This window comes from Carassius auratus, chromosome 50, assembly GCF_003368295.1.
Source record: "Carassius auratus strain Wakin chromosome 50, ASM336829v1, whole genome shotgun sequence".
Lineage (NCBI taxonomy): Eukaryota > Metazoa > Chordata > Actinopteri > Cypriniformes > Cyprinidae > Carassius > Carassius auratus.
Genome location: NC_039292.1, coordinates 5974287 through 5990765, shown reverse-complemented (window position 1 = coordinate 5990765; position 16479 = coordinate 5974287). Strand labels below are relative to the sequence as shown.

The following is a 16479-nucleotide window of genomic DNA, read 5'->3' as shown; positions in this document are numbered from 1 at the left end:
GTGGTCAACAGAAGACTAACTTTTTTTATGAAAATCAGTCTAAAAGAAAATGCCAGACAGGATGCATATTTCTCTTTTATTTTTAAAATATCAACAGAAATAGAAGTGTGATATTGCTGTAAATCTGAGAAGGAGAAATACATAAATTAGCTTACTTTGATAACGGGTTAATAATCCTTTAAAGTCAAACTCTCGTTCAAACAAACAGTCACTTTTGTAAATTGCACAATAGTAGCACATATGAATTGTTTAATTTTTTTGTTTTTTTTTTTACATGAACAAACCAACAAAAAATAACATCTCTTCAAATAAGAGCAAGACAAACAGCAAAAAAATGCTCAGGAGAAAAGGCATCTAAGTTTATCTGTACAGTTTACTGTAAGACAAATGGAAAGAGTACAACAGCTCACAGTTATGTATTTATAAAGGTGTCATTAATCCTCTAATCAAATTTAAAATTCTAAAAGCGTGCACATAAAAGAGCAAGGATGTTCGGGCATTGCTCGTTGTCCGTGATCGAGCTGCCCTGACTACCTTAAGCCACAATCGCTAAAGCCACATTCATTCGCTCAGTGTACCATTGAATATAATTACATTTTTCTTCCTAAACTTGCACTTTTAAAGCTTCACACTACAATCAAAGCAGAATTTCTTGTATTATAAATTGCTTACTATTAATTTCCTCGGGTATGTCCCAATGGATCATACTTCAAATGTCAACAAGGCAAGTAGGATGTCGTTTCGAACATTGACTTGCCCACTGAGCTGTAAAATCCAAGAACCTCAACGCTCATGACCCAATTAGCAAAAAGCTCAAGGGGAAGGTGGAAAGACTGAATTGCTTCTAACAGGAAAATGGAACAGCGGAAAACACCTACAAGTAAGGAAAGGCTGTCGAACTCAACAAATAAAGAGATTCAATGAACAGCGGGAGGAGTTTAAGGTCACTAGAGTGCGAACGCGACCCTTCGAAGCTAAAATGGACCTGATAGATAACCTCTATTTGGCTGCCTAACGTTACACTAGATGCCATTTCAGAAATGTAACCGCTTAAGAAACAACCAGAAGTCTTTCGTTCAAGCTTTGTGATGAGTTAATCCAGATCATTAGTCCAACTAACCATAACCTATCCTATAACCTACACACAAACGACTCCTCTTCCATTATTAAAACTCAATTTTTTAGGAGGGAGTCATGGTTAAAGGGCTGAGATGTGGGAAGTTAGGATTTAGCTTTGGATAATGGCTGAGATCAGTGAGCCAAATGACTAAAAGTTCAGTTGGTTCCTGTTTGGATGGGGACGAGAAAGGGAATAGGGATATTTGCATGGGAGAGGTCACAAGAGTTCAGGGTAGGTTGTATCATTGTCCAAGAGTGAAAGCCAATCGTTTTGCCATTTTTTACTGAGGACACGCAGTTCCAAATGTCTCCTGTGAGGCGTAGACCATGTACAGGAAGCCGTCCTCATCTCTCTCGCGCTCGTAGACCTCAGAAATGGCGGTGGACACAGATACCATGCTGTGACCATTGACAAGCAGGAAGAAAGCTTGGTTGGAGTTGAGCTGGAGGCGTCTCCTATTGAAAATGCACATGAGCCAGAGATTCATTAGTGAAAGTTTTTTTCTTTTTCTAAAATATTAATGAAATAGAGAAATAATAATGAGAGGCAAGAAGTAGGTATTATTTTGGTATTACCTGATAATCTTAATAAGTTCGCTCATGTTTACGTGGTCGGGAACTAAAAACTTAGTTTTGTCAAGAATTGGCAGTTGCTTTTCTCCCTTGTATCTCTCAATGATGACCTGAAACAACCAACAAGCTAAACATTAGAATATATGCGTATTTATTTAGATTGAATAAATTGTACCAAATAGTATGTATGTGCTTTACTGTTCAGAAGTTTGGGGTCAGTAAGTTTTTAATGAAGTCTCTTGTGCTAACCAAGGTTGAATTTATTTGATCAAAAGTATGGTAAAAAAAAACCGGTTTTCTATTGTACATTTTAAACTGTATTTCAGTGATGGCAAAGCTGAATTTTCAGCATCATTACTCCTGCTCAAAATATATTTCATATTATCATTGATGTTGAAAAAAGTTGTGCTGATTGATATTTTTTTGGAAAACATGATTTTTTAGAAATTACATTTACTATATTTGACCACTTTCTGGTGCAGCTTATTGTTTTAAAACATTTAAATTACGTTTTATAATAATACTAAGAAGAAGAAGAAGAATCCAAATGTTCCCATTCAAAAGAGTTGCCCTTTGTGGTAGTTTTTGTCTATTCAGCAAAAAAATTGAAATTCATCATTATTTACTTACCCTAATGTTGCTCTAAAGAAGTAAAACTGTTTTTTCTTTGGAACACAGAACATATTTTAACAAATGTCTCTCTCTCTCTCTCTCGCTCTCATTTTTTAACCAATACAATAAAGGATAATGTGCGATTAATGTATTAACAAAAATAGTTGAAACATTTGTGAAATTATGTTTTTATTTGTTCCACAGATGTCTTGTTTGAAGGTTTGAAACAACATGAGGGTGAGAAAATGATGACAATTTCAGACAATTTAGAGTGAGTGAACTATTCCTTCAGTCTGGTTTTTTGTGATGGTGAATAGATAGGATGCAAACAGGCAATGCTACGTAACTTCCTAAAAAAACGGCATATCTAGAACAAACACAGCAAATATGACCATATTCTAATGACAATACGACATTATAAAGATCTGTACTGGTCGATACTTTAGAACACTTGCATACTATGTGTGCAAGTGTTTTTAATTGGTTATCAATCTCCAGCTCCACAGACACAAATATAATCTGCTTACTGGGATCTTGCTTGGATGTTGTTCCCGGATCAGCCGTACATCCTCCACCCGCTGCTCTGTAGAGAGGAAGTAGGAGCGGATATTAGATACAGCAGATCACAATACAGGACGCATTAAACCGAAGACATTTTACTGAGCTGGATATGGGTTTAGGGTCTCAAGTAACAAGCAATTCTCCAAAGGACCAATTTTAATTGTGTTTAACAGGTCCACGTTAAACTCGTTAGTCCTATCTTGTGGTTCAGTTTCAACTGATCAAGGAAGGGCATGGAAACTAAGAAGGTTCTGTTCCGAGTTGTTGGTGAGAAGAATATCTTGGAGGATGCTTAAATAATGATTAAATATTCATTTTCAGTCAACTGTCCCTTTAAGAAAACACCCAACAATGGTTTCAGTGTTTGTCTTTTCTTCCAAGTTAAATTGCTTGGAATATTAGTTTATTTTTAGTTGTTTAAGCATTTGTTCCACATGAATTTCTCTTAACGATTTAATGAGCAGGAATGAAAAAGAAACAAGACATGCCTTTGTGTACCAAGCTAGATTATGAACAAAAGACACGAATCAGCATGACATGACAGTATCTGTAGCCACCATAAAACAATAAAACTGCATTGAAGTTGTAGGACCAACTACGTTTTCAAATAGAGATAAAACGAGACAAAACTTCAGTCTGGGGACCATGAGGTCTTATGAGTGATGGTTCATTAAATTGAAGCATGAGCACATGCTTCTGATGTATGACACGTGCAATTATTGAGCAACTGTGGCAACTTTTGGTGGCTATCTACTAAACCTCACCCACTTCCGCGAAACTAGTTCTTTAGTTTCGTTTTTGAACACCTGGTTCATCCTTTCTTTCTTTAGTTTTATTAATAAAAGCTGTACCTAAAAATATAACTAAATATGATTTTTATTTTTTTTAGAAAAAAATGTCATACCTACATACCATTATCATTTACACCTCTCATCTTAAAATGAAATGAATTAAAACGTGTAATAGTATCAAGTCAAACATGCACAGTTCGAATCGTGAACGAATCGTTTAGTTCGATTTGTTAAACCGGTTTATTAATAAGTTTCTAATTTAGAAAGACAATGCTACTAACGTGCTTGTTTGGGCTGGTTGTCACAACATTGGTTGAAGATGAATAAGGCAATTTATATACTGATATATTATATATAACTATTCAGAAACTTAAACATTCTCTTAAAATGTCGATAAAATATGTTCGTTATGAAAACAAACAAGGACCAAAATACTGTTAAAAGTCAATCATTATGTTATCAGCTGTTTCCACTTCAAAAAAGGGATGGAAAACAAGAGTGATAACGGTTATGACAAAGATAACTCAGCGCCGTTATAAGACTTAGGCCTGTAACTGAGCGCAGTCATGACCGTAACAGCAATACGATCTTGTTTAAAAAAATGTCGGTGTTGTATGAACAGTCGCTATTAAAATATTACGAATATTCATTCGACATCGTCGTTTGATCACTCGAGTCCTTCCAAATAACCTTAAACGACGAGTCCCATCCCCCAATCCTGCAGTGCGCCGTCTCGCTAACATCTGCCCTCAAACAAAGACACTGCAACATGGACTTTGCTACGTTGTAAATAAGTTCAGATAAACGTATGTTGTTTAGATTATGGTCATGAGACTGAAGTCTGTATGTTTGTATAGTCTGAACATACACGGCCGACACCCTCATAACCCAGTTTGACTGGATTGTAGTGCAACAACACGACCTATTTCTCTACATCGCTTAAAAAGATACGTGCATTTATAAATACTACACTACAATATTTAGGTATTTTAGGGACTGGGTATTGCTGTATATACGTTACTATTACAAATATAAAGGACACTCATACATTTTCCCAGAATATAGGATTATGTAAACAAGTCTATTTTTCGCTAGATGTAAAAAAAAATATAATAATATTACATATACCAGAAATACAGTAGAAAGGCGATTCTGTGATGATATGAACTCGATGCACTTACCAAAAGTCCTCCTTTGTTTAAATGTCTTTTCCGAAGGCATGTTTAAAATGTTTTTTTTTTTTAGGCAAACCTGCCTAATTTTTGTCCTTTTCTGTCTCTGAAAAGATCTTTATCGGGTTTAAATAATGCGAAATCGTGTATTTCGGTTGCGCGTCGTCGCTTCGTCCTGTGAAACCCAGCAAAACAAACCAGTCAGCTGATCTCTGACGTCATGGCGCATATGCTGTATAGATGAAGGAGAAGGAGAAGAGCTCGAGGTTAGTCACTCTCTGACCTCTCAATGAGGCATTAGTGATGGGAAGTTCGATTCTTTTCCGCGAACCGGTTCTTTCGGACGGTTCGATTCAATAAACCGGTTGAAAAAACCGGTTCATCGGTTCTTTCACGCTCGACGTAATGACGTCATTGGCGATGACGTAATGGCGTCACGTCTATCAAACATTCAAATATATAAAGTCAGTAATCATAACTTTAGTCAGTTAAAACCTCATAATCATGAAAAGTTTACATTTGAGTTTTGCAACAACACCTAAATACAGTAACAGCAATAATGTGCATATGAGGATTTAAGTCTTGAAGATATAAAGTAAATAAATTAGGTGTCATCAGTGCAGAAACCATGATCCACTTACTAAACATAATCCATTGCGATGTATTTGTTATTAAATTAACTTACGTTTCGCCAGATTGCCCTTCATCCAAGCCCTCAAAATACCCGCTCATAACTACTAGTACAGAATCAGAATCAATCACCAAAAGAATCCCTTCGGTTCAGAGACATGCTGTGAGTCAGTTGGCTTCACGCTGAATCGCGCATGCGCAGTATCATCAGTTCATCGGTTCTCAATTCGGACGCGTCCGACAGAAACGATTCTCGGTTGAGTGTACTGATGATCCGAAAACCGATGCAACCGGTTCTTGACTCGAGAACGAGAATCGCTCTAACCGGCACGTGCTGCAGTTCAGTGTCATCAGCTGCTCTACTCGTGTTCATGTTCTGTTTACTACAAACTCAATTTGTGAATGTCATCATTAACTATAAATACAGTACAGATATCTCATAAATCATCCCTTATTCCTATTAAACATAAGAGTCTTTAGAGTCTTAATTATTGTCCAACTTCCCTGAAAACCCATTTGGCCTATACATTATATACAATATACAGATTGGAAACTTTAATCTAAAAAAAATAATTTAAAAAAAATCAAAATAAAATATAGTTACTTTATCACACTTTCCGATGTTTAACAAAATACTTACAAAATTACACGCATGCGCAGTATCATCAGTTCATCGGTTCTCAATTCGGACGCGTCCGACAGAAACGATTCTCGGTTGAGTGTACTGGTGATCCGAAAACCGAAGCAACCGGTTCTTGACTCGAGAACGAGAATCAGCTCATCGGTTCTCAAATCGGACGCGTCCGACAGAAACGATTCTCGGTTGAGTGTACTGGTGATCCGAACACCGAAGCAACCGGTTCTTGACTCGAGAACGAGAACTGCTCCAGCAGTGGGCGTGTTTGTTCATTATCTGGCTCGGCTCGGTGTTCATCTTCAGTTCGGTCTTCACATTATTTCATTCAGTGTACTGTTTGAGTAAATGGATTACCCCGGGATATTGGTTTATTCTGACTCAGAGGGAGTGTCAGTCACGTTAAAAAAGTTAACAGCTTAAGTAATTTGTGGATTTATGCTTATTGGAGACGTGAACCGTTTCAAACGATTCAGTTCGATTTGGTGAACTGGTTCAACCGGTTCACTAAGAAGAACCGGTTAAATTGAACGATTCGTTCACGAATCGGCCATCACTATGAGGCATATTTTAGGGTAGGTCGTGTCTGTGGCAGTTCTTATTCATTCTGTATGGTCAGTTCCACCGAATCATTGGATTCTGAAAGGCTGTTTTTAAACGCATGTCTTACTTTTTACTACACTGAATATGTCCTAGAATAGGTAGGTTTACAGTCAGTCAACACATGTTGGGGCAAGTTGCAACACTATATGAGGTTAGTTTAATGCAATGGCGATTTAACAGGATTTTCAGACAGTATTTAAACAGCAAAACAGTTATGAGTTAACAGATAATGCATAGACTTTGCTGTTTACACAAGCTAATGTAGATTAATGGTTTGCTTGATGACTCAGCCTTAGCTACATCCCTAAATAATAGTGCTGAGATTGAGTCATAATGATCAGGGGTTGAGACTAAGTCATAAATAACTTAAGGAACCACATTTGTATGGAAGATTGTTTCTGCAACCAGATGAAATTTTAAAAAGATGAAGTTTGTCTTACGATTCTGACATTTTTCTCACAGTTTATATTTAGCAGTTCTGTTTTTTATTTATTTATTTATTTATTTTTACTACAATTGTGAAACACAATTCTGAGAAGAAAAGTCGGAATTACAAGATGTAAATTTGCAATCGTGAGGAAAAAGTCTGAATTGGTTGAAAAAAGGCGCTATTACATTTGAAAAAAAAAAAATATTAGGCTACATGGCGGAAACAAAGAATTGATAAGAATTCAGAAAAAAAGTCATAATTGTTTTTCTTAGAATTGCAAGTTCATATCTTGCAATTGTGACTTTTTTCTCAATTCTGAGGTTACTTCTCACATATCTGTTTTTTTTCCTCTGAAATTGTTTTTAATAATTCAGAATTATAATATTATACGTAACAATTAGCTTATTATATTTTTTATCCTGTGGCTTAAATTAGCTTCCATAGATCTGTGACCGTGTGTGTGTGTGTGTGTGTGTGTGTGTGTGTGTGTGAGGTCACTAACTTGTGTATCAGAAATGTTTCAAAAAAGAAATGCTCATAATTCCATGGAGATAAATATTATGTTTTGTTGGTACTGTAAACGTTTGCATAAGAACAATACAGTAACAGTATTTTATAATAACATTGACTTATTGTAGTTAAACCAAGCCACAGTCATTGTTAAGTTATAATAGAAATTTGTCATTTTAAAAGCAGTGATATGATGCTTAAAAACACATGGAACCAAATAGTACAATTATTTTTTACTTTCGTTTTATTTGTGTCATCATTTTTAGAGATGTTGTAGTACAGACGTAAATGGGACCAATGTGATAAAAACAAAAACAAAAAAAAACACAGATATGTGAGAAATGTACTCAGTTGTTTATTCCCTTCCAGCATATTAGTAGGCTTGACGAGGTCTGTTTTGCCAAGCCCTGGTATATTCAGTGACTCACTGACTACAAGGGAGCATGTTAGCCGCTAGGCATCCATGAGCCATGCTGTAAAAGGATTCATGTGATCAAAGTTAACCTCTTGAATACTGAGTGCATTGTTAGATAGAGTATGAATTGCAGCAGAATATTAATAACAGCAGAGCATTATTCTATTTATTATAACTGTTGGAAAATATAAAGGTCAGTTTGAGAGCAGTTTGGCTGACTCAACACGTTTTCTTTCTTTCTTTTTGTATATCACTTTGTATTTATGTTTTTTGTAGCTATTTTGAACTTACCATATGAGTCACATAATAGGCTACATTATCATTTTACAGTACATTATATAATATTACATCATAAACTGTATAGTCAAGTTTTTTTTTTTTTTTTTTTAATATCAAACATTTTGTGTAAGATAATTAATCAACAGGCTATTAATAATTAAACATATAAAACAGTTTTTCTTTACTTCCCTCATACAGATTTCCCCATTAACCTTCTGGGCTATAACCACTAACCATCTGTGCTATAATTGCACATTAAGTGCAGTTTTTATTTATTTATTTTCATGAAAGAGGAAAATCTTTAAAATATGAGCTTATATTCACTATTAGTAAAATATAAATACACCTACAGTGTACATATATTTTGACTCAATTGGCTTCAACATTTTATTTTTATTATTATTGTAAAATTCATACTTCATCCACTACAAGGTACAAAGAACTATTATATCATTATTTGAACAGTTTTCAAACATCTTTGAGGTATGTTTGGAAAAAATCCCAATCAAACACATCGTCATACATATTCTAGGAGTATTTTCCCAGTAAAAATCTTTTTTTCTCTGAGGTCTGAACTCAAATTAAAACCATCCAGATGTTCAGTATGCATTCCTCTGGAAAATAATATCTTACAACTTCTGTGCAAAAAGAAGTTCTAAGACGTCCCCCATGTTTATTCAGATTTAGCACTTTAGACTTAAGTACTTAAATATTTCCCAAATTTCCTAAATGTTTCAAAACCATTTTCAATCGTATCATGATCAGTATTGTGTTTAATCTCAGGTTTTCTGTATGAGAAGTGTTTCTTTGGGCTCATGAGATAAAACATTTATGAAATGCTTCTAAAAGTCAAACAAAAACATTTTTAAACATAAGTCATTTTCAGATGGTAAAACATGTCAAGGCTTTTCCTTGCACAATGCAAATGTACATTTGTAGAGTTTGCACAGTGAAAATACAGTGAAATAACAGTTATGTAAAAGACATTTAAAATATAATTCTAAAATTTAATTTGCAATATTTAGGCCTGCATCTATAAGAAAATTAAAGAAAATGATAGCTTGTGCATATACTTTATCTACACACCGCCTGAAACTGATTGTAAAAAAAGTGCTTGTGCAACATAATCTTGCTGTGGTGACAGAATGCTTGAAACCTATACTGTAAAAATGTGTGATTTTTTTTTTATTCATGTAGCCAAGAGGAGAATGTCATTCTGACATTACACTTTAGTAAAGATGATTATTAAATGAACAAGTCTAAATTAAACTGGCAAACAATACTGAAATCTCGCACATTCCCAGAAAATGATTTACATCAGTGTTGCAAAATAAGTAATAGATATCGTAAGAGAAACGTTGCATTGGGATTGACATTGTATTTTTACCTAGAACTTCAGAATATTAAGTAAACCATAAAAACAAATCGTCAAAGTATACAGCCAATGAGTCTTCATATAAACCCTGAGAAAGATACAGAGGAGACTAGACACACATAAATGTGTATATGTGTGTGTGTGTGTGTGTGTATACGTGTTTTTCTATCCCGTTGGGAACTTAAACCTGAATAGCTACACACAGACTCATGGGACCTCGTATCACCGTGGGGAACTAAATTGAAATCTCCATGGGGAAACAAGTTTATAAATTATACAGAATTTATTTATTTATTTTTTGAGAATTAAAAAATGCAGAAAGCTTTTTGTGAAGGGAAGGGTTGTTGTAGGATGATAAAATACATGGTTTGTACTGTTTAAAAAAGCATTATGCCTACAGAGGGTTCCCACAAAGATAGTAAACCAGACTTTTGTGTGTGTGTGTGTGTGTGTGTGTGTGTGTGTTATGGATCACTCCCAGTCACACTCTGTGTTCCTGTCATGGTCCCAGCCATCAGATGGTGGGCAGCTCACTCACGGCTGGGCACTCAACTGATGGCAGCTGTCCTGTAGGAAGTGCAGTTGGCACGGGTTTATATGCGAAATTTCGCTCCCTTACATCGCCTTGGCAATGTGTCAGTATAAATATTCAGTACTTCTGAGCACAGTTTTTAGAGTCTCAACTTCGTGTTGATCAGAAATTTTCTTTTTTTCTAGAATCTTGTTAAATCGCAGCATAATAAGGTGTTTCGCAAATGTATTAATTATCAAATCACAATTAGCTTCACAGAGGAAGTCCATATTGTCCATAAGAGGCTTAGACGTCTGCATGGAATGACATCATCTGGGCGCTGCAGGGTTGGTGCGTGTACAGCAGGGGGCGCTCTTACACAGTCACTGCCCATCATGATTACAAAGGACTCAAGGGACTGTGAGAGGCAGTCTGCTATTTCTGACACATCCTCTCGAACAAGCCTGCTTTCGGCTTTCAGAGACGTTAAATCTCAGAGACATCTTACATAATACACTGTGTATGATTTTATATTAAGTTTTAATTATTTACATTGTGCATCCTGTTCTTATTATAAAGTCTGATTTATTAGCATATATCAGCTTGATTTGATATGAAAACAACAACAACAACAACAACAACACATTAACCACAAAACCCAACCCATTCCATACATGGTGCTTACAACAGTGTCATGTTACTTCCAACACATCACGGGCAACCTTTGACCTTTACCTGGAATTGTAAATTATTATGTATAATGTAAGTTAATTTATGCATGTGATTTTAATCACATTTCTTATTTTTAATTTTAAGTAGTAATGTCTAACAGACTTTCTCTCAATTTATAATATTTAGATATTAGGAAAATTAATGATTCCATTATTGTTTATTGTCAATAAGTAAAAAGGAACATAACGCACTGTTAAAAATATTTTTCAAAGTAGTAAATGAAACCATGATTGTTTTACAAAAAAAAAAAATCTACTAATTTCAGTTAATCCAATGTTTACTTCTTTATTTTAATTATGAAATGTATCAGTGATTCCTGTTTAAATTATTATTATTATAATTTTTTTTAAATCCTAATTTTTTTTTTTTAATGGAAAAAGGAAGCTTATTATTTTTTTCCATTAGTATTTTTGGAAAATTATTGATTCCATTACAGTTAGTAAGTGAATTAAAAAGGGAATAATATAATTTTTTCCCCCTTTCTGATTTAATAATTTCTGTTAAACATACAGGGTCATCTTATGCCCAATGCGGTGTTTTAAAATGAAAATGCAATTGAAAACAATCATTAGAAAAATCAATGATCCCATTATTGTAAGTAAAAAGGAAGTCAAATTAAAAAGGAAGATTTAAGATGTCTTCCCTTTGTAATCTAATAATTCCTATTAAACCCTTAAGGTCATCTTATATCCAGTGCAGTATGTTTCAAAATGAAAACACTATTTACTTTCTAAAATATTTAAGCAAGGTCTTCTCGGTGCAATGGGAAGCTGATGAACCTGTTGAACCTTTGCTCAGCAGAACAGGATGTTGAGAGCTTGTGCGGCAGTAATTGAAATCCTTTGACCTGTCACCGGAGCCGGAGGAACGAGGGAAAGATTTGATCATAATATGGAGCATCATTGCAAATGAAAACGCTGCTCTCTCTCAATCTCCAAACCGTTTTTCCCCTTTGAATAACACTGAACGAGTTCATTCAGATCAATCCCTGGATCGTCCTGACCCTCAGTGATTTTTTTTTGGGAGGACCAATATCTTATTAAATGAATTACTCTTAAAGTAATGGAGTCGTAGAGCACTCTATAGTCTTAGCATGATAAAAGCAGGCGGTGAGTATTGCCGACAACAGCCCCTCTCAAGGCTGAGGCTAGTAATTCAGCGCTGTGTTGCTATGGTGGTCACCATGGAAACATCCTACACCGTTCAGTGAGAGTTGAAGGTAACACCCACTCTCATTGTTCATCATTCGCTGGGCTCATGCATATTCATAGTCACCGCGGAGCCATTACTGAAGGCTTTTATTGGTCTGTGTATCCATCAGCTGCACAATACCATTACAAATGCTGCAATTCAACTATCTATGGCCTCTTAATTAAGAGGGACTAGATTAATAACCTCGGCCGATTGGATTAATAAAGCAACAGGAGTGTTTCTGATTTGTGTGGAAGCATGATCATGTTTTTCAATGCAGCTGCTGTGTTCAAACTTGTGTAGGAAAAGAATAAAGAGGCAACTCCGAACAGGTATCAGGATGAGGTTTTTAATGAGTCTGAAAGAGAAATATTGATGCGACTGCATATTGTTTAACAGACAACACAAAAGCGATTTGCTTGCGAGATAATTGCTTCATCAGAAGTGTACACGGTTTGCATGAATAAAAGATCAACTCGGAGCTCGAGGCCTTGAAACACATCACCCTCCTACACAAAAACATTCACCTTTAGTTGGTCAATGCGATCGCGTCCTACAGGGCTACGTTTGCAACAACAGAAATAAATTCGACTCTCTGCTGGATTGATTTTTTCTCAGTTCAGGACGGGTAAACACGTACAAAACAAAGACATGGCTAACAGCGCTATTTGAGTATTCAAAATGACAGGGTTTTTAAAGCAAAGCCAGTTAATCAGCCGCATTGTTAGGCAAAATGTTCACGGGTCCAAAACATGGTTAATTATGAGCGTTAGCTACAAGTAACAATCAGATGCAACTTACCTGTCTAATGAAGGGGAAAACGAGGGCATCTGGTCACGGATGAGCCTCTCATTTGGTCAGAAGGTTTCTGTGCATCCACGTTATTAGCCAGTGGACCTGGTCACTGAGGTAGACTGTGACTTGTTGTCAGAAAACAGAAGGAACAACAACAAAATCACTAGTCTTCCACAATGGCCCAGACCAACATCTACTGAAATGGAAGTCAGTATCTGTAGAAACAAGAGTCATCAATTTAATTTTAGTGGAAGGTATTGAGATGTACTTCAGTATCTTCATGGACAGGGCTTTCTGTGATCTTTTTTTAATATACTGGATGTATGTTCTGGGATATAACCATCAGCAAGCCCAACATGTTTTTTAGGAGAAGGAATTGATTTACTGTCTATGAATATGAATATTTATTAAGAGCTCTTTTATATGTGTGCTTTCAGCCTGAGCAGTACCCTGAGCTAAAGCTCACAGAGACCCAGCACGAATCCAGAGAAATCCAAGACCGATGGGAGCTCATAATGTGGTATTATCTGAAGCATACCTGCCCTTTCCATTGAAAGGACTTAACACACCCTGGAAAATGTCGCCTGTATCTGAAGGCTACTGTGGCAACCTCGTGTCCTCGTGTTCGGTCCGATGAGACTCAAAATGAAAGAAGATTCAGCCTCTAGTTCGAATAACAGGTCTGCTTGAAAAGGCCCGGAAAGAGGTGTGAAAAACACAATGAATGGTTAACAAGTGGAAACCTTAGAAAAATAGAGAAGAAATGTGAGAAAGGCAGGCAATACAAAGAATTAAAGTACAGTTCTTTCCATGTTTGTCCTTGTTGCATGAATTAAGAAAAGATTTTAATTAAAAATATAAATTTTCATTTATAATATTTTAAAAATAGTCAAACATTTCTTTAAAAATAACCCTAAATATTTGTATTGGCCAAAAAGTATTTAATTAGCATTTTTATATATGTATTTTATTATATTATTTGATATGATAAGATATTATGTATTATATCATAATTTAAAAACATATTTTAAATATAATATTATTGCATTTCATAGTAATGTATAATCAAATATATTTAGAAAATATATTTTTTCTTATGACAGTGGGATTATTTGTATAAATTTCCCTTGCTCTTGTTTAATGCAATACATTTTTCACCTTGTCAAAGTTGCTCGAAGACATGAGTCAAATAATTGTAATTAGATTTTTAAAAAATTCACTAAAGCCATTTTCTATTTGCGATAAATTTTTGACATCACATATATAAAATGTTTTGTGCAATTTTATTTTATTTTGTGCGACCATCTGAGTTCAGGTGCTGCACAGCCCCGCCCCCCAAATCTCATTGGTCCTCATTGGTCCAATCCTGCGTTCCCTGAATTACTATTAGCCACAAAGGCAGTTACCCTTGGGTATAAAAGCATGCTCACGATGAGAAGCATGCTCACGACTCCCACGTAATGCCTGCCGTTCGGGAGATAATGAAGTGATCAGTTTTAAATGACAGATCAATGCACGGAAGAGAGAGCGACAGCAAAAGCGAGGCAGGAAAGGTGCAGAGAGCTGGCCTTTTCTTATAGCTTGACATCATTTCGCTAAAAACCTCTCCACACACACACATCCTAGACCTTTGATAGTGACATTTGAAGAAGGACAGCTGAGTGCATTTAGTTCTACCTTCCTGCGAAGACACGAGCGATGGGATTGTGCCCCCCTCTCTCTGTAAGAAACACTCTATTTCCTTTCAGTGCAGAGAGCGGAGGGCTCTATAGTAAAAACAACAACAAAATCTAGCCAAAAAGCCTCCTTGTTCACAGAGCGCATGGCGCGACGTAACACAAACCGCAAGATTCAGAAATATGTACAGCACACAATGTCAAACTCACCTGTGCAGACAACAAAAGCATGACTGACAGGTGTTTTGGAATGGCAGGGGACCGTTAAGGCTAAGGTTACATCGGCCCATTCATTTTGTATAAGGCCCTGCTTGGGTTAGCACATACAAAGAGAAAGCAACAATCGGAGGGCCATTGTGCTGGAGATGGCATTGAGCGGAGACTGACAGCGTGATTCTTTAGCCCTCTGAAGGAGAGCTTCATTAGAGACGTGGCTACTCGCTGCCACTGCCTCATACTGAGGTGATGGATTACTTTCAGAGCCCAAGCTGCACAAGGGAAATTAGCTCGGATCAACTATGGTTTTTCCCATTCAAAAAAACATATGAGCCATAATAGGCTCCTCAGTTTGAATGAAAAAAGTCGAGGCGTCCTTTTTTGCTTTGGTCCCCTCTCATTTTCTTTAAGTAGCCGAATCCGTTTCCGCACGCACTTATACATTTACTTTAGATTCCAGAGAAGTGGGAGCAAGTGAGAGAAAGAAAAAAAAGGTGAGAGTACCATTCCTATTTATCTCCGGCCGGGAGTCTAGCTGGAAAATAATGGGCTCTACGTTGAATAGTAATCCTTTATTAAGGCCAGTTAAATTATGCTCTTCAGTTTAGGATGGCTGCCTTTCACCGGGCACAATTAGAAAAACCAAACGCGACGTGCAGAGAAAAGAGCTCGGTGTCCAGCCAAGAGGAGCGAGCATTCAATTCAGCTCCTGTAGCATGTGAATTAAGACTAATGTCCAATTATACTGTCGCCACCATTTGTCAAAAGATGATTCAATGAAGAGAGAGACATCTTTTTTCTTTGAGAAATGTGCATAGATCATAACCCCGGGGATTCGTCGTGCTTGTAAAACTTTATTACGTTCATTCTTGGCAGGCGAAAATCAATTGTCTCCATTTTTTGGATTGTTGAGCATGTTATAGGGATCTTTACAGGCTCGGGGAAATGACAGTTAGGACGTCAGAGGGATTCGTCGTGTCTTACTAATGGAGAGACCTGAAATAGCTGGTCAGGCAGATGAAGAGATGTTCAGTTAATAGATAGAAAGATAGAATACTTTTTTCCGTCTCTACTCAGGTGTGGAAAGAAAACAATAAAAAAAAATGCATTAGGGCAGCCGATTATGGAGCTGAAATGTCAGATAATGATGTCAGTTAGCTTCGAAATCTTGTCAGAGACGTGTCCAGGTCACATTCAGATGTTAAAATGAAAATGTTCCACAGCAGATGTGGAACACTGATAATTACAAAAAAATAAAAATAAATAAAATTGCAGTTATTCAACCAGTAACTAATTCCTTTTTTCCATATGAAGCGATTAATCCCCAGAGAGTTCAGGTATGAATTGGTTTTCAAATTTTAGGAAAACAAAAACTTAAATGTAAATACTGAAGGTTTACATCAGGGTTCTCCTGCAGCGTTTAGCCCCAGCCCTAATTAAATACACCTGAACCAACTAATCAATGTCTTACTAGGCAAACTAGAAACTTTCATAAATAATAAAAATGGGGGGGGGATAACAGAGAGGGCAACCTTAATGCAAACAAACAAACATATATATATATATATATATATATATATATATATATATATATATATATATATATTGATAGATAGATAGATAGATAGATAGATCCATATATTACTCAGTGTGA

At 36.0% G+C, this 16479-nt stretch overlaps 1 protein-coding gene and 1 long non-coding RNA gene across 2 annotated transcripts; one reads left to right on the top strand and one right to left on the bottom strand.

The window, feature by feature from the left end:
• Positions 1–62: 62 nt before the first annotated feature.
• LOC113066774 (microtubule-associated proteins 1A/1B light chain 3B) lies at positions 63–5060 on the bottom strand. The gene is made up of 4 exons (XM_026238789.1): positions 4838–5060; positions 2832–2887; positions 1696–1802; positions 63–1575 (listed from the first exon to the last, which is right to left on the bottom strand). Exons 1-4 carry the CDS (start codon positions 4875–4877, stop codon positions 1401–1403), a joined length of 378 nt encoding a protein of 125 aa, XP_026094574.1. The 5' UTR covers positions 4878–5060; the 3' UTR covers positions 63–1400.
• A 5082-nt stretch (positions 5061–10142) lies between these two features.
• On the top strand, positions 10143–10768 carry LOC113066436 (uncharacterized). The gene is made up of 2 exons (XR_003279161.1): positions 10143–10339; positions 10487–10768. It is a non-coding gene; the product is annotated as an uncharacterized LOC113066436 (long non-coding RNA).
• The last annotated feature ends 5711 nt before the right edge of the window (positions 10769–16479 follow it).